The sequence below is a fragment of the Poromitra crassiceps genome (genome assembly GCF_964638095.1).
Source record: "Poromitra crassiceps genome assembly, chromosome: 12".
In the NCBI taxonomy this organism is placed as follows: domain Eukaryota; kingdom Metazoa; phylum Chordata; class Actinopteri; order Beryciformes; family Melamphaidae; genus Poromitra; species Poromitra crassiceps.
Genome location: NC_139632.1, coordinates 13,516,051 through 13,532,989, shown reverse-complemented (window position 1 = coordinate 13,532,989; position 16,939 = coordinate 13,516,051). Strand labels below are relative to the sequence as shown.

General features: G+C 43.2%; 2 protein-coding genes across 3 annotated transcripts; both read left to right on the top strand.

Moving 5' to 3' along the window:
* Positions 1-510: 510 nt before the first annotated feature.
* mrpl54 (mitochondrial ribosomal protein L54) lies at positions 511-2,309 on the top strand. The gene is made up of 3 exons (XM_083647638.1): positions 511-693; positions 1,238-1,394; positions 1,848-2,309. The coding sequence occupies exons 1-3, from the start codon at positions 579-581 to the stop codon at positions 1,978-1,980; spliced, it is 405 nt and encodes a 134-aa protein (XP_083503764.1). The 5' UTR covers positions 511-578; the 3' UTR covers positions 1,981-2,309.
* Positions 2,310-2,784: 475 nt separating this feature from the next.
* malt2 (MALT paracaspase 2) lies at positions 2,785-16,689 on the top strand. 2 transcript variants are annotated; one of them, XM_083647548.1, is made up of 17 exons: positions 2,785-3,039; positions 3,541-3,711; positions 4,523-4,689; positions 5,580-5,710; positions 8,401-8,557; positions 8,772-8,959; positions 9,364-9,460; positions 9,755-9,805; positions 9,932-10,006; positions 10,132-10,335; positions 10,695-10,872; positions 12,706-12,780; positions 13,093-13,226; positions 13,743-13,892; positions 14,073-14,230; positions 14,659-14,796; positions 14,942-16,689. In XM_083647548.1, exons 2-17 carry the CDS (start codon positions 3,578-3,580, stop codon positions 15,407-15,409), a joined length of 2,505 nt encoding a protein of 834 aa, XP_083503674.1. In that variant the 5' UTR covers positions 2,785-3,039; positions 3,541-3,577; the 3' UTR covers positions 15,410-16,689. The 2 variants fall into 2 exon arrangements, with proteins under 2 accessions (XP_083503674.1, XP_083503675.1); XM_083647549.1 differs by lacking the exon at positions 2,785-3,039 and having other exon boundaries at positions 3,297-3,711.
* The last annotated feature ends 250 nt before the right edge of the window (positions 16,690-16,939 follow it).

Below are 16,939 nucleotides of genomic sequence, written 5' to 3'. Positions count from 1 at the left end.
AATGGCGATGGAGTGTTGGCTGCAGGATGCGTGCGCACTGCTGCGCAGTATAGCAGGAAGTAAAGCAGGTGTAATCAACAACATCAACGAGGGTCCTGGCTAGCACTGGCATACATCCATGACTGGAACGCCTAAATTGAACCATCATTACTATTGATTATACCTGCTTTACTACCTGCTTACCACCTCAAAACGGAGTGTGTGAGAACTTTTTTCCATCTTTATTGACAGTATATTGCATAGATACAGGGGGGAAATGCAGAACAATCACAAAAAAATAAATATGTCATCAACGCTAATACAGACAATTAACGCTACATCAGAGCCAGGGGGAAATTTCTCTTAAAAAAACATCTATTTTACAATTCAGATCAGTGTTGTTGCATTGAACCAGGCTTCTGTTTCGGGCTGTAGTGCGTCTTCCACGCCAGCGGGGAGCAGTACAGGTAATCATGAATAGACAACATCGCAGAGGAGGTCGGAAGCAAAAGAACTATTATGAATGTCAAACCATCGCATGGTATCCTCTATGATCCAATCCAACCAGATTGTACCCTGTTTTTGTACGTAGCCTAAAGATGTCAGGCTACAGTTTGTTTAGGACTATCACGTTAACAAAATGCACCGCATCGGCGGTCTGCAGGAACAACATCTTATGCAGAATCCCGGCATGTGGATACGCGAAGAAAGTTGGTGAGTAAAAAAGGATCATCTCTGTCTGACAGTTTTCGTGTTTCCGTTCAAAAATAAAGTCGTCCAATGTTCCTCTCCCTGTCCAAATTGTATTTGTCCTAGTGATGAAACATTATCTGTAAGGTAACAAGGCCTAGCTAGCTGATATTGCCACGTTTGGGTCATTTCTTGTTGAACAGAAATGCAGCCTAATAGGCTACTCCACCACCTGAGATTAATAATTCAGCAGTGGATGTGCATGTGTCTGGCAACACAGAAATAAAGGGATTCTCATCACTTCGCCCAGAACCTGTGTGGAGTGAAATAATTTTTCCTGGTCATGTTATTTTATCATCTTATAATTAACACAACCCCTCACAGCTCTTTGAGACCCCAAATTGTCAAAGTCTGCATTCAGTTATTATCACATTATGTTATAATTTGTAATAATTAAGAAGACAATCAGAAGCTTGCTTTGTTCTTTTGTTTTTCAGTCAATCATTAAATTAGACATGGCATTAATGTTATATAGCCTACAGTGTTACGTTCCTTCCTCTCACCCCAGCGGTCAAAGGGAAAGGTAAAGGCATGGTGAAAGAGGAGCTGAAGGGTCCAGAAGTGTGTACAGACCCAGAGAGACTCACAGCTTATGCTGTAGGAGTCAACATCTTCAAGCAAGGAGAAGACCCCAAACTGAAGCCTGCTGAGGAATATCCAGAGTGGTAAGGACACAAACCCTTATTTCTGTCACTTTGCTCCAGTTTCCGTTTGTCCTCGAGTCAATACTAAAGGAAACCATCACAATGCTAATTACAACTATCTATATCTGAATACAGCACAAACCACACATTGTAATATGTATTAATAGGCCTTTATTCTAATTACGATCATATAAGAGGTAGAGAGATAGCCTACCAATTTATCCACTGCCAGAAGCCTCAACAAACCTGAATGCAATGAGCCACAATACATGCTTTGTTTTGAACATCACAGAGATGATGGATGATCTAACAGTAAAAGTGTATCAGAGAGGGTGGAGAGAGGAGAGAGCATTTCTTCTTTACTTTCACCACCCAGATTTTTCTCAGACAGTCGAAGAATTCAAACCGACAAGCGGATCTCACACCCTGCTCCTCTAACCTCTGATCCCTCTTTGGGTTTTGTTTCTCACCCAGGCTTTTCCAGCTGAATTTGGGACCACCTCCGAAGCTGCACGAGCTGGAGTCGGACACCTTCGAATACTGGAAGCGTTTGAGGAAGGAAGACATTTGGCGTTTCAACAAATTACATAAAGGGAAGAAGATGTAGGCCTATTGGACTGATGATAAATTATATAAAACTCAAGACTCACAACTCCTGATCAAGACACTGTTAGGCCATCTACTTCACAACTTGTCATTTATCCCATTTATTTTGGAAAATCAAACATATTGGTACCTGCATCGGACATCTGGTAACAGTAGTAGCCTAGATGAAAGTGGAAAGAAGGCTGGTTTCTGTTACTGATCAGGCTTTGCCTTTTTGAGTAGGCCTATGTGACTCCAACCATTTCTTTGCTGGGTATGGGTATAGGAAAAGATTACTAGAACAATTTGATTTTCTGTTCATTATTTGTGAAGAAAAATGACATGCCATTTTGATGCTTTAAAAAATTACAATAACGTTACATGTTTTGTTTTCTTATTATAAATGTGAATAAATATCCTCCAAACCAGGGGTTTTCAAAGTGGGTGGCGGGCCTCCCCAGGGGGAGCTCCAAGCAGTTTCGGGGGAGGGAAGTGAAAAATATTACACTGGCTATCAAAAGGAGATGACATGATGTAATAGCCTAAATGTGTGCGATTTAAGAGATTCAATAGTTTTGTGGAATTTCACCGTTTTTGCCACTTTCCCAGATTCAGAAACTAATAAATGCTTCCAGACAGACCTTTTATTTTATCTATTTGGAGTAGTCTGTACTGAAGTATGTCAAACAGCAATATCAGGGGCAGGGCGCCTTTTTCCAAGCGTTGTCTGAGGGGAGGCCCACAGTCTCACACTTTGAAAACCCCTGCTCCAAACCATTGATGCTCCAAACTGACTCTGACAGTTCGTCATCACGCGGTTTTGGAGGGAACTTCAGCAGCTTTACAACAGGTAGGAACTAGGAAGGGCAGCGCTTCATGCAAATGATCAACCCTCCCGGGGATGGCAGAAATGAAGAACCGAAATCAAAAGCAAATCATCCGGAGGAAAGAGTGCCAGACAGGTGCTGGTGGAGTTTGAAATCAGAATTATCAAACGGAAGTTTATGAGAGTTGTTTTCCTCTACAACTGGAGTATAATCATCGCGTGTATAGCCTATTATCGCAGCCCACTTCAAAGCAGGTAAGTTATGTAGTGATACGTTATTACAGAAATGTAGCCCGTCTATTCGTCTCTTTTTTTTTTATCAGGTTACTGCTTCACCGCAGTCTCAGATGGCGGAAGCGGCAAATCGCAGCGCAGTTAGATTATAGCGACAGACGATGTCTGCTTTGATTTCAACGCATTCATTTTGGCTTCACTGTTGCAGAATATTATTTCCCCAATCAAGTTATTGCTTTTAAAACGACAGGCACCGTGCATTTTCCTAAGATAAACTCCTCCAACTACTGTACCAATGTCATTTGTCCCGGCAGTTTTCTCACGTACCAGTCGCGGTTGTTGTGAACAAGTGCAACTGTGCAAGTTTCAACAATGTGTACACTGTTGTATGTCATCGCTGTCTGTCATAGGCGTGACTGGCACCCAGGGGACCCACCGGGCCGGCCAGGGGTAATCGTGAACCCACTCTGCAGATGTGATGATGAACGTTGAGCAGTTTAATGTTTCTTTGAATTGTGTTAGTTTGTGATCACGCCAACCGGTAGTAGCGACAGAGGAGATGGGTGACTGGAACGTGAGCGTCGGGACTCTGAGTGAAGCAGCTCTGGGCAGACTGGCAGAGATGCTGGACAACACCTGTGGATGGAGACAGCTGGCCAGTGTAGCGAACGAGCAGCCTCGATTCCGCTGCAGGTGAGAAACGGCAGAGAAATGTATGGGTAACACACGTCAAGGTACATTCACCATTAACTAGATGCTTATTTAGCATGCATAGTATCATATTGGCTGTATAAGTCATTAAAACACTTATTAATGCCCTATTCTGCATGGCCATATTTTACAAGTAGCCAGCTACTAGGCCAATAACTATAGAAGTTACCCTAATAACCTCCTAATTAGCTAACTGCTTATTGGTAGTAAGTAGCCTATGGAAGTTGTTGCAGCCTACATGAAGAATTATGACCATAATGACTCTGGGGAAATGGCATACTACTAATAACATGATCATGATTTAGATGACTGTTCAGTTGTATGGGGAACTAATTCACTAGTAGTTTGACACTTATTAACCCAGAGGTTCCCTGTTGTGAAGTTGCGTCCTCTTCACACTTAGTAAATTCATTATAGCATATAGCTAGCCTAAATGCACAATGCATGCAATAAGCAACTAATGGTGAATATGTGTAACTTAATGTAAAATCTTACACAACTTTTGTCGCTTTTTGCATAGGCATAACACTCCCTTGAGCTTTTAATTTACACCCTGTAGCCTATTCGAATGGATTTTTAGATGTATGACATGTAGGCTATGTGAATTGAGAAACAGTATATCTTACAGTAATCCCGGGATGTGGCAATATTTCAGGTGGTTTTGTTACTTGGGTGTGTGAAGTAATAACAGTCACCTGAATCATGATCATGTTAGTAGGCTATCCATTTCCCCCATGTTAGTATGCACTTCCCCCCTTGTACAAGCCATTCAGATTGAATTCCTGTCCTGCAGTGAGAGTGAGCTGACCAGCTGCTCGATGCAGGTGCTGACTTCCACAGGCAGCCCGGCTCGCTTCCTCCTGGCCCGGCTGGCTGACCGCTCCTGTTCCCTGGCCTTCCTGCTCCACTGCCTGAAGAGGATGGACCACCAGGATGCTGTGCAGTTCCTCACTGCCACAGGTAATATGCATGCAGAGATGCTCATAACAGTCATTTTTTGCAAGTCCAAGTCAAGTCTCAAGTCTTTGGTCACAAGTCCAAGTCAAGTCTCTGAGCTAGAGTCCAAGTCAAGTCTCAACTCATTGGTCACGACGAGTCCAAGTCATGTCTTAACTTAAGTTTCTTATAGATGAGTCTGCTGGATGTCATCCAGTCTGCTTTGAACACTGAATAGCTAAAACCAAGGAAATCAAAGCATGTACTGTCTTATCCTCACTACTCTATCTATTAGAATATAGTATCAGCATGCCAATAGAGCAGGCGAGGCCACGCAGCAGCCAAGCTGCGGGCGAGGCCAGTTGAGCAATTGTGCGCTGAGTAATGTCACTTGAGCATTCCATCATGTGATCAGTGATGGTCACTCGAGCAATTGTGTGTCATCATCAGTGGTGCGAAGTTGAGCAATTGTGCGCTGCTCCTGCCAGTAGAGCAGGCGAGGCCGAGCTGCAGGTGAGGCCATATGCGAGCCTGCAGAGCGGGCGTGCCTAGGAGATTTCTGGTTTTGTATAAATACCAAATTTTCTTAGCTGGGCTGGCATTATTCCCTTATTTGGAAACATTGGGAACAAACATTTCCTCCAGCTAAACTATCTTACATTCAAAGTCGAAAAAAGATTGAGCTTTTTGAGGAATCGAAAGTTTGTGCCTGCAAAGTCCTGGCTGGCATTCCTGCGATATCTGATCAGAAATAGAAAGACCTGTGCTGTGAATAACCATTTCATGTCTGTGCATGTATGAATGTGAATCAATATTTCTGCGGGGTGTGTGTGTGTGTGTGTGTGTGTGTGTGTGTGTGTGTGTGTGTGTGTGTGTGTGTGTGTGCGCGTGCGTGTGTGTGCGTGGACTGGCAGTGACAGAGCAGATCCGGATCACAATGCAGCCCCAGTCCGTGCAGGCCTCAGAGGGCGGCAGGGTGGTGTTGACCTGTAGGGCCTCCGGTCTTGCTGGACTCAGCTACCAGTGGTTCAGAGGCAAAGAGGAGGTCAGTCCATCATCACACACTATCATCTCTCATAAAAATATATAATAGTTCTAAGGTCAACTACTAGGTTATTAATTATCATAGAATTGTGATGATTCTAATTGTATTACTGGACATGAATGGGCAATTAGTTGATTCGTTAATTACAGTCTTTGATATGCACAAAGGCTGCAAGGATAATATTTGGTCATTTTTGTTTCATCTTTGTGGAAAAAAAAAAGTTCAATGCACAGGCAGAAGTGGGAGGTTTTGGGGGTCTGCATGAGCTGCTGACAGAAGCTTTATCTGAGGAGTGAACAGCGGCTTTCATTCTCTGCTGGTTTGTCTCTTTGATGACGGCCCCTAGATTCCTGACCCAGCTTGGCTCTGCTGCGGCTAGCAGGTGTTGCAGCTCAGCAGCGTCTTTGGCAGCAGGAAACACGGCTCGCATTGTTCCTCTCAGCCTGCCCTGCAGCCAGGCAGAGCAGACTAGTCTGGATTAATCTGAACTCTGGATTAGTCTGGACTCTGGATTAATCTGGACTCTGGATTAATCTGGACTCTGGATTAGTCAGGACCAGGGGTCGGCAACCTTTTTTTGATATGAAGTGCCATTTTCAGATTTGCTTGTCAATCAGTGTAGGGAGTTTTTTAGCTGGAGGACCTGACATTGTCTGTCTTCGCACTGTCATTTTCATCTGCTCTCCGCTGCTTTGGAATGTATGCAGTGCATGGAACGCAAGGAGGCTAACCAATCTAAGGCAAAGTAGCATGGGTCACTACCGTAAATATCCTAAATAACACTCTGCGCAACTGCAAATGGCTGTGAAATAGGTAATTTGGCAGGGCATTTCGACATCTACAAAAACCTCATTTGCACACTTATTGCTACTGTGTGCTGCTGTGCCACCGGTTAACCCTTCGTGTGCCAGAGGTGGCACCTGTGCCCTAGGTTGCTAATGACCCGTCTGGACTCTGCCTATAGGTTCATCCTTTATTATGGCTGCAGGCTTCATGGGATCTTTAATCAGGATTAGAGTTTAGATCGGGCCCAAAAAAACGAGCGCGACCCGACCCGAGCCCATTCTGTCTGAGCCCGAACCCGGAACTTTCTTAGGAAGTTGGCTGTTTATCCAAACTATAACCCTGTTGTCTGTTCAGTCTTATGACTACATAAGGTTTTAAGGCTACAATGTTATAATATTCTGATTATCACACCAAATATTACCCAATTATATATACATATCTGACCACGAGCCCGACCCGGGCCAGAGGAATAGAAGGGAAATTCCGACCCAGCCCTGGCCAGCAGGCCCGGTTGGGCTCGGTTTCAAAGAAGTCACTTATGCTACAGGCATAGCCTGTGACATCACGTTGAAGGCTGGGTTTACCCAGGCTAGGACCTCTAGACTAGAGGAAGGATTTATCCTCATGGTCCATGTTGTCCGTCATTTTGAAGGAGGGCAGCTTGGTACTCAGACTCTCCTTAGTCTCGCCTGGATGTCATTTGGATTGTTGGGATTCTGGACTGGGACGCAAGTCCAGATGATGATTTGTCCTCTTGATGACACTTGTCAAATGTCTGTTGGGGGAAACATTTGTCTGAATGTTTTACTGCAATACTTCCTCAGCATCGCGTTTTCTCTTACCAATAACTCATTTAGTGAAGACTATTATTTCTTTGAAAAAAAGAGGAGCTGGCGTGCTCTGTCGTATGTGTGTCTGTTTGTATCTGAGGTGCTCTTGGTAAGGGGAACATATGAATAATATAGTGCCAGAGGCCACTTACCGTAAATTCCGGACTATAAGCCGCACCTTTTTTCCCGTTTTTTGGCCTTTTTTGGCCCCTGCGGCTTATATAACGGTGCGGCTTATCTATGGATTAAAAAAAAAAAAAAAAAAAAAACTCTCTTTTTTAGCACTCTTTCTAACTATAAATCCACTTCTGTTTTAATTTCCTCTCTTGCCCTCTTTTCACCACACTGTATGACACTGTGTGCACTGTAAAAAACAACACAGGTGGTGTTGTGTTATGTTGTTTTGTTGAAATGTTAATAAATGGGAGCTTCCTCAAACAGCCATCTCTTTCCCGACAATCCCCTCTGTGCATGAACCCTTACATATGGTAATTAAACATTAAAACACAAAAAAAAAAAAAAAAAAAAAAAAAAAAAACATTAAAACACCCGCGGCTTATAGTCCGGTGCGGCTTATATAAGAAAAAAATAGTCAACTTTGCAGGTGCGGCTTATACACCGGTGCGGCTTATAGTCCGGAATTTACGGTACTTGTACAGTGTGGTGATCTCAAGCGCGTCCAAGGCGACACTCGTTGAGGGAGATAAAAGGAAGGAAAAGTAGAAAAGTAGGAAAGAAGTGTGGTTGCCTATGCGTTTCGGCTCTATGGCCTTCGTCAGGGCAAAATACTATTTTATAATAGTAATATAATAATATTATTTCTTTACTTAGAGATATCCCATACTTAAACCAAGATTATTTCGACATTTTAAAAGACGGTTTTGAGAATTTACCCAAGAAGGGTGTGAAATGCAAGCCTCAATAAAAAATAATGAAAAATGGACAGGAGTACTTTTTTCAGCTATTTATTTTCTTGGCCATCAACCCAAATCATCTATACTGTACACAGAAATTCATATGATGGTCATGATGCATACAATGTACAGGGCATGATTTGTTTATTGTTTGTTGTAGATTTGGGGTGGGACTGGGAGCACACCAGAGCTGGTTCTCTGTCCTTTGGCCCCAGTCCACCAGGGACACTACATCTGTAGAGTCAACCTTGGAGACAACTGCATCTTCTCTGACTGGGCTAAAGTTCACATCCTCCACTCTGCAGGCTCTAGTCCAGGTACTCTCCTCTCCTCTCCTCTCCTCTCCTCTCCTCTCCTCTCCTCTCCTCTCCTCTCCTCTCCTCTCCTCTCCTCTCCTCTCCTCTCCTCTCCTCTCCTCTCCTCTCCTCTCCTCTCCTCTCCTCTCCTCTCCTCTCCTCTCCTCTCCTCTCCGCTCTTGTACTTGATCTCCTCCCCTGCCATGTGTTGTCTTGGTGAACCTTGTGGTGTCAGGCTGCAGCAGCAGTCTGTTTCCAGGGGCAGTGAGCGGCCTGGTGATGGTCCGTCAGCCTCAGTCCCAGACGCTCTCTGAGGGAGACACTCTGTTTCTGGAGTGCCACGCTGAGGCCAACCCTCCTGCCCAGTACCAGTGGCTCCACAGCATGAAGCCCATGCCACAGCACAATACGCATTCACTCAGGGTCAGTGCATCCACAGAGTCTGCTGTCAACTAAATGCTTACCCACAGTGCATCATAATAATCATCATTTTTATAGCACTTTTCAAAACATAGTTACAAAGCATTTGGATAAAAAAAAAAAACTATAAAACAAGGAATAGTAATAGCAAAATAAACGTTTGGGCATAGTTTTGGCACAAATGCAAAGTATTTTTCTTGAGGAAGAGAGGTTAGATAGAGGCTGATAAAAATGCATATACAGCCCTGACTTGTTCTATTTATCAAAACAGCCTATGGAAATACTCTTTGCTCACAGGTGTCTGTTATTATCTAAATCAAGATACAGCTTACAACCAACATTTGTATTTGGCCTCTATATCAATGTGCTGATATTCTGTATTTTGTTTGACCATGTGGGTCTTGTAGATCCCTTGTGTGACCACAGAACACAGAGGGCAGTACAGCTGCAAGGTGTACAACTTGTACCACGAGATATGGAGTGACACAGTCCAGGTCACCATTGGTAAGGCCAAACACCATTATTACTATCTTTCTATTTGATTATATTCAGAATGTAAATCTGTAAATGTTAGAAATCAGAAGGCAAGTAGAAAAAGAGAGAAGAATGCTGAACTACACATTATATAAGAGGTATTTATAAACATAAAGCACAGATATGTGTGACTCTTTATACTGTAGGATCACGGTTGCATAATTTGATCCGCTACTTGTTACATGTGTGATCATCAGAGCAGGTTTATGACCCTGTTTCATAATGACTTCCTGCTTTGTGTTTGTGCGTGCGTGTGTTTTGCAGGCCCCAGTTCCATCAGCGATGCCTCCTGGGTAGCTGTTGATCGAGGTCCAGGTATTCTGCATATTCTAGTTCCTCTATCTTCTTCCTCATTCCATCGCACCACACCTTGATTCCTGTGTTTGTATCATATCATTATCAGTGTAACGATGGAAATTCATGTACTTTGTGTTGTTACAGCGGCACAACCTGGTCCTCCCAGGGATAAAACCAGGGCTCAACCTAGTCCTGCCAGGGATAAAACCAGTTACTATGGTGAGTTTACTTATTGCAGCGAGTCACAATATACTGTATATCTAAAGATCAAAGGATAAAAAAAGTAACTAGATAGATAGATAATATTCAAAATGGCGATGCATAAATGATCTCCCTCACCACAGCCACAGACAAAGTTGCTCTCCTGATCGGCAACATGAACTACCGCTACCACACTCCGCTCTGTGCGCCCATGGCTGACGTGCACGAGTTGACCAACCTCCTGAGGCAGCTGGACTTCAAGGTGGTCTCCCTGCTCGACCTCAACTGGCAGGAGATGCACAGCGCCGTCACCGAGTTCCTGTTGCTGCTGGACAAGGGAGTCTACGGTTGGTCTCTTGTCCATTTGGAGAATATTGAATGTTCAAACTCACTCCTAGTATGTGGTCTTATTGTGTTTTTCTGGTCTTATTGTTGTGTTTTTGTCAAAATATATATATTTTTTAAACTATTTTAGTTGTTTTTACGTTGTGACTTTTCTCTGTGAAAAGCGCTCATAAATAAACTCTACTTTATTTTTTACGACGATTTGACAGTCTGTAAAGTGTTCGTCTATCTCTACTGATTGATGCAATAAAGTGTAGAAAATATCACTTGAATCTGTTAAGTTCAGGCTAAGTTGACAATCTGAATGCACCCGTTAATTTACTGCCTTTGTCTTTCCTCTTCTCTGTGCTTCCTCATGCAGGCTTGCTGTACTTTGCTGGTCACGGCTATGAGAACTACGGCAACAGTTTCATGGTTCCCATCGACGCCCCGGCCTCCTATACCTCAGATCACTGCCTGTGTGTGCAGAACGTTCTGCACAGGATGCAGGAGAGAGAGACTGGACTCAACATCTTCCTGCTGGACATGTGTCGCAAAAGGTGTGAATGTTTTGTATTGTGCCGAGTTTGATGTGCACTATGTTTTCTGTACTGGCCTTTTGAATTTCCATCAGGATATAATGAACAGGATTATTAGTATCTTATCATGCCATGTGTTGTGTTGTAGCATACATAATGGTAAATGGTAAATGGCCTGCATTTATATAGCGCTTTTATCCAAAGCGCTTTACAATCAGTAGGTGCATTCACCCTTTCATACACCAATGGTGGCTGGCTGGTGGGGTTCAGTGTCTTGCCCAAGGACACTTCGACATGCAGAGTGGAGGAGGCGGGAATCAAACCACCGACCTCTTTTATCCAAAGCGATTAGTGGAAGACCCGCTCTACCTCCTGAGCTACAGCCGACCCAAGATACATAATGTATCTTGTATCGCACAGCTTGACTGGCAAAATGTTAATTGTTCATCCAGGAACATCACATATCCAGACTGACAGACATAATGTACAAAAGAGTTGATAGGTCGGTGAAAACGTGTTCTGTTGATTGTGTGTAATTGTTGGAAAACTCAAACCGCTGCACAGAGAATATATTCACATATTTTCATTAGGATTTTGTGTTCTGAGCATCATCCCATTCTTCTGTATAACCTCCATGTCCTAAGGAGTTTTGGTTAAACAGGGTTCTACTGTATTCTGTTTTGTAACTTTATACACTACTACTGCAGTGCCCGTTCGCCCCGTTGCTGCACTGAGGAGTCATATGTGACAATAAATGACCTGTTGAATGGAGATCCTGGACTATGAGTCATTGTGGAATCCTTGACATTATTAAAGAAGTAAACAACAAAATCCTCCATGTAACTTGAGCTCCTTTCAATATGTCAAACACAGCCGTGAGTAACGTTAGGTCAGTCGCACTCAGTTCAGGGCGCCTGCAGAGGGCGTGCGTGCCTTTGTCTCGCTTAGCCAGTCACAGCCCTGAAGCCTCGCCCCGCTGTGATGTGACGGTGTTTGTAGGAAAGAGCCCCCATGCATACAAACAGAGCTGAGCGCCAGCTCACTGTTCTCTTATTTAGTCAAAGTTTATTTAAATAGAGAGCCAAAGTGAACGTCACTTCCTGCTTCAGCACTGTACCGGAGATTTTCATCCGCCATTTCTTTTCCCATAGTCATTTAGTAAAATGCTGATAAAAAATAGTTTTACTTGGTAAAACCAAACGGTTCAGCTATATTTAGAATCGGGAGAGACCATAGAACATTTCACTCTCGAAGCAAAACTAAAAAAAACAACACAGAAAAAATATTTTCTTTAAATCCACAATTTCCACAACGTTTTGGTACGAGTGAAATGTTATGCGGTCTCTCCTGTTTCTAAATATATCTGAACCGTTTGGTTTGAACAAGTAAAACTATTTTTATAAGCATTTTACGAAATGTCTATGGGAAAATAAATGGCGGATGAAAATCTCTGGTACAGTGCTGAAGCAGGAAGTGACGTTCACTTTGGCTCTCTATTGAACATGCATGTCCATGCATGTCCAAATTGCACCCAATCTGACACTGCACTTCCTCGGGTCCCCAGCAACACACCGGCGTACTACAGTAGTGTGAAGTCGATCAGATGGACGGTTCTCGAGATTTGCCAAGGAAACACATAGACACAGACATACAGAGATTCCTAGAATTAGGAGAGATGTTTATCCCCTTATTACCAGCTGAACGTAATTTAGCCCAGGGATGAAATCAACTTTCAATTTGTGTGTACTTAGTATGATGAAAATGGGAAAAGTGAAGACTTTTATTAGCTTATATTTGACTGTACACTCACTGACTGTACACATACATGTGCTTGAAACTGTTCTCTTCTTTTAGAAACCTAAATGATGGTGTCATTCTACAACCGGGACCACTGAAGGTGACAGCAAACATTGTGTTTGGATATGCCACGTAAGTTACTCATCTACTAAAACATTGCTTTTCTGACTATAATGGAGCCAATTATGGTGTCTGCCCTATAGTGGATACCTGGTCATGTTTAGATGTGGTCAGTAGGTGTCTCTCACGTCTCACTGGTCATGTTTAGATGTGGTCAGTAGGTGTCTCTCACGTCTCACTGGTCATGTTTAGATGTGGTCAGTAGGTGTCTCTCACGTCTCACTGCTCATGTTTAGATGTGGTCAGAAGGTGTCTCTCACGTCTCACTGCTCATGTTTAGATGTGGTCAGAAGGTGTCTCTCATGTCTCACTGGTCATGTTTAGATGTGTGGATGCAGAAGCATACGAAGTGAAGACTGAGAGAGACGGCCTGTCCAATGGCATCTTTATAAACTTCCTCAAACAGCGAGTCTGTGAAGATGAGAAGATCACGGTCATGCTGGACAGGGTGGCTGAAGGTATGTGGAGCACAACTGTACAGTATGAAGGAAATTCTAAACAAATAAGCAAACAAACAAACAAACAAACAAACAGTTGTACAGTATGAAAGCTCCAATTACAGTAGGACTACACCAGACCATCTACCATCTGGGAAAGCAGTTGGCTTTATGCTCAGAAATGGGTAAAAACATCAAAATGTATCAATGTTACAAGTTACAATATGACATTTTAGAGGGCTTTTATTTTGAAATGCTCTGTCATTCTGAACTGAAATTATTCTGTGGAAGCGCAGGGTTTCCTTCTAATATGAATCTGCAATTAGCGAGAAAAAAACAGCGTTTGGATTTTATATTACATTTTAGAGGGCTTTAATTTTGAAATGCTACATCAGAATGTCATGAAACCACCTGAGAGCCACTGTGTGTGAGGTGGTCCTCTGTCATTCTGAAGTGAAATATTATTGTGTGGAAGCTGAGAGTTTCCTTTTACCTGCCAAGTGAATGTGCAGATGAATAGTGGTTTGCTGTCCTCAGACATGGGTCGCTGTGCGATCACACGGGGCAGACAGGCTCTGGAGCTGCGCAGTAATCTGTCTGAGCGACGCGCGCTGACTGACAAGATCCACAACTCTGACTGTGCTGCAGCTTCTTCAGCCCGCAACCTCCAGTGGACCATTGCCCACGGTACTCTCTGGAGACAAAGATGAATATCAACTGTTCAATATCAACTGTGTAATAATAAGTAACAAGTTACTCTCCACAGACAGTCATATTTTAAAGTAACTTGTTACTTTCAAATTAAAGTAACTTGTAATATGTAGTATATTACATTTTGAAAATAATTTTGCCCAACACTGTTCATAGTCCTACCTAAGAGCCGGAACCTGCAGTTCGACTGTGGAGTGAAGGTGCAGCTGGGCTTCGCTGCAGAGTTTTCAAACATCATGATCATCTACAGTCGGATTCTGGAGAAACCCAGGGAGGTCGTTTCCTGCTGTGCTCAGCTAATGGACTTCTCTGAGGTTCGTTGTTTGAGTCTTTCAAACCTAAAATGAAACACAGGTGAAATCTCTTAGTCCACATGACACACGAGGAGGTTGCCAGCACAACTTTGTAGCACCCTTCTCCAAAACAACTGAAGTCATGGCTGGGGACCTGTTCTTCTGCACTAAAGATTTGCACTAAATTATGGGGTAAATATAGGCATTTCTGCAACTCTGAAGAACCGGTCCCCACTGACTTCAGTTGTTTTGAAGAAGGCTATGGAGTTGTGCTGGAAACCTCCCTGTGTGTTATATGGACAAACTTCACCTGTGTTCCAACTGGCATGAGGGCAAGTAGATGACAGAATTTTCATTTTTGGGTGAACTATTCCTTTAATGCTCTGAATGCCTGAGCCTGGTGAAAAACGAAAGCCCTTTGTGTGTGTTTGTGTGTGTTACTATGGCAGGATCTGGATGTTGACCTGAAGAAGAGCAATCAGGAGACCCTGGTTGAAGCAGGGAGTTTACTGTTGATCAAGGAAAATCTCCCATCCCCAGAAGTCCCCAGCCTGTACACACGGCTCCGCAGCCTGCAGAGACTCAAGGTCAGGCTCCTGTCATGCATTGTCTTCTGCATGGCTGGTTTAACCCTTTGTACGGTTTTAGTTTACAATTCCTGATCAAACCGGTAACATTTTCACTATTTTTCCTGGCTATAAAAACACGTTTTGCTCTGTCCTGCCTTTACAGAAGGAGCTGGCATTCACTGTGTGTCTTCACTACCGCTATTCCAGCATGGATGAGGACGTCCAGGAAAGGCAAATAGTAACAGTTGGCAAACCGCTGGTCTCCAAACTCAACCTGCATGAACCCCGAATGCCCCGCTCCTCCTCTGCCTCCTCCTCCTTCGACCTCCACTCCTTCAGCCTCCTGGAGTCCTCTGCAGAGGCCTTTGGGCCGGACTTACCTGCTTCTGAAACGTCTTCTATTGGTTCAGCCTCAACTACCTGGTCATATTATTCACAAACTGCCAAAGAGTCTGCCGCCGCTGGCTCTCCACATTCATCCAGGAGAACCAATGTGCCAGAGGAGACTGACAGTCTTGAATTTGACTGTGAGGCTCCTCAGCCTCTCACTGCCAGCAAAAGCTTGACCCACAGCCAAGGAAAGGAAACAGACTACAAGTTCAGTAACATGTGCAATTTCCATTCTTGTTAAGGGGGACTCACTGTATGATTTAGTCAGTTACACACTTCGGTGCTAAATCAGCAAAAGAAGAACAAAAAAAGTCAGAAGGAAGAAAAAATAAAAATGCTTGTGAATTTGCCAATTCATTATAATTGACTCCACACACAGATTGCAGTTTTTGGTCTATTTTGCTGTTGTGTTCTCTTATTATCTATGCATCAATCTGGGTGCCCACTCCCAGATTGTTTATGCATTAACTTTTTGTGTTGCTCACTTGTAAAGATTTTCTATAGGAAATGAATAGAGACCATCTTCAATGCATTACAAAAAAAACTAGAACGACCGCAACGCGGACTTATGCCTCCGTCATTAGTTCATTCTTGAGTCCAAATGGCCATTTGAGGCAAATTGGAAGAAATTCCGTCAAGGCGCTCCTGTGAAGTTGCGTTACAGAGCTTGGAAATTGGGTGTGTGAGGTCACAGTGACCTTGAACTTTGACCACCACAATGTAATCAGTTCATCCTTGAGTCCAAGTCGATGTTTGAGGCAAATTTGATGAAACTCCGTCAAGGCATTTCTGAGGTATCGTGTTAACAAGCTGGAAAATGGCGTTTGAGAGGTCACAGTGACCTTGACCTTTGACCACCAAAATCTAATCAGTTCATCCTCGAGTCCAAGTCGATGTTTGAGGCAGATTTGATGAAATTCCGTCAAGGCATTCGTGAGGTATCGTGTTACAAGCTAGAAAATGGCGTTTGAGAGGTCACAGTGACCTTGACCTTTGACCATCAAATTCGAATCAGTTCATCCTTGAGTCCAAGTCGATGTTTGAGACAAGTTTGATTAAATTCCATCAAGGCATTCCTGAGATATCGCGTTAACAAGCTTGAAAATGGCATTCGAGAGGTCACAGTGACCTTGACCTTTGACCACCAAAATCTAATCAGATCATCCTTGAGTCTAAGTGGATGTTTAAGGCAAATTTGATGAAATTCCGTCAAGGCGTTCCTCAGATATCGCATTAACGAACCTCGTACGGACGGACAGCCCGGATCCATAATGCCTCCGGCCTGGCTATCGCCGGCGGAGGCATAATAAGTACTTTGCAGTAGAAGTTTGACAGGTGTGAATTTTATACTTTGTAGACCTTAACCTAACCTTAACCTGTTTTGATGCATGTGTATGTTATTGTACACATCTCAAAAAGACACCACTGATCCTGTCATTGTATCCCTGTTTGTTTTTACTATGGTTTTGTCACGTATAAAATGTATGTTGGCTATATTTATTTCCAATATGTTATATATATGTCGGGTAATGTTATATTATAAGTAAATTATTACATGTTGCCTGTTTGGTATGTTATCATTAGTGACAGTATTCCCCGCCTCCATGGGTGAAAGTAGACCGGTGTCTCCCAGCGAGCATTTTTCGGTTGAAAATACGTTTAAAAAACGTTTAGGGTCAACGTTGAAAAAACGTGCAAGGAAGGTTTGAAAGTGAAAGTTTTTTCACCCACTATTTGCAGACGTTTACTGAACGTTCAGATTTAGACCATA

Bases quoted from the DNA above. Each gene is read 5' to 3' on its own strand.
- mrpl54 (XM_083647638.1), top strand. From the start codon at position 579: ATGTCAGGCTACAGTTTGTTTAGGACTATCACGTTAACAAAATGCACC. The intron at 694-1,237 runs GTGAGTAAAAAA...CTCTCACCCCAG, and splicing joins TGGATACGCGAAGAAAGTTG to CGGTCAAAGGGAAAGGTAAA. The intron at 1,395-1,847 runs GTAAGGACACAA...TTTCTCACCCAG, and splicing joins GCTGAGGAATATCCAGAGTG to GCTTTTCCAGCTGAATTTGG.
- malt2 (XM_083647548.1), top strand. From the start codon at position 3,578: ATGGGTGACTGGAACGTGAGCGTCGGGACTCTGAGTGAAGCAGCTCTG. The intron at 5,711-8,400 runs GTCAGTCCATCA...TGTTTGTTGTAG, and splicing joins GGTTCAGAGGCAAAGAGGAG to ATTTGGGGTGGGACTGGGAG. The intron at 14,797-14,941 runs GTCAGGCTCCTG...CTGCCTTTACAG, and splicing joins GCAGCCTGCAGAGACTCAAG to AAGGAGCTGGCATTCACTGT.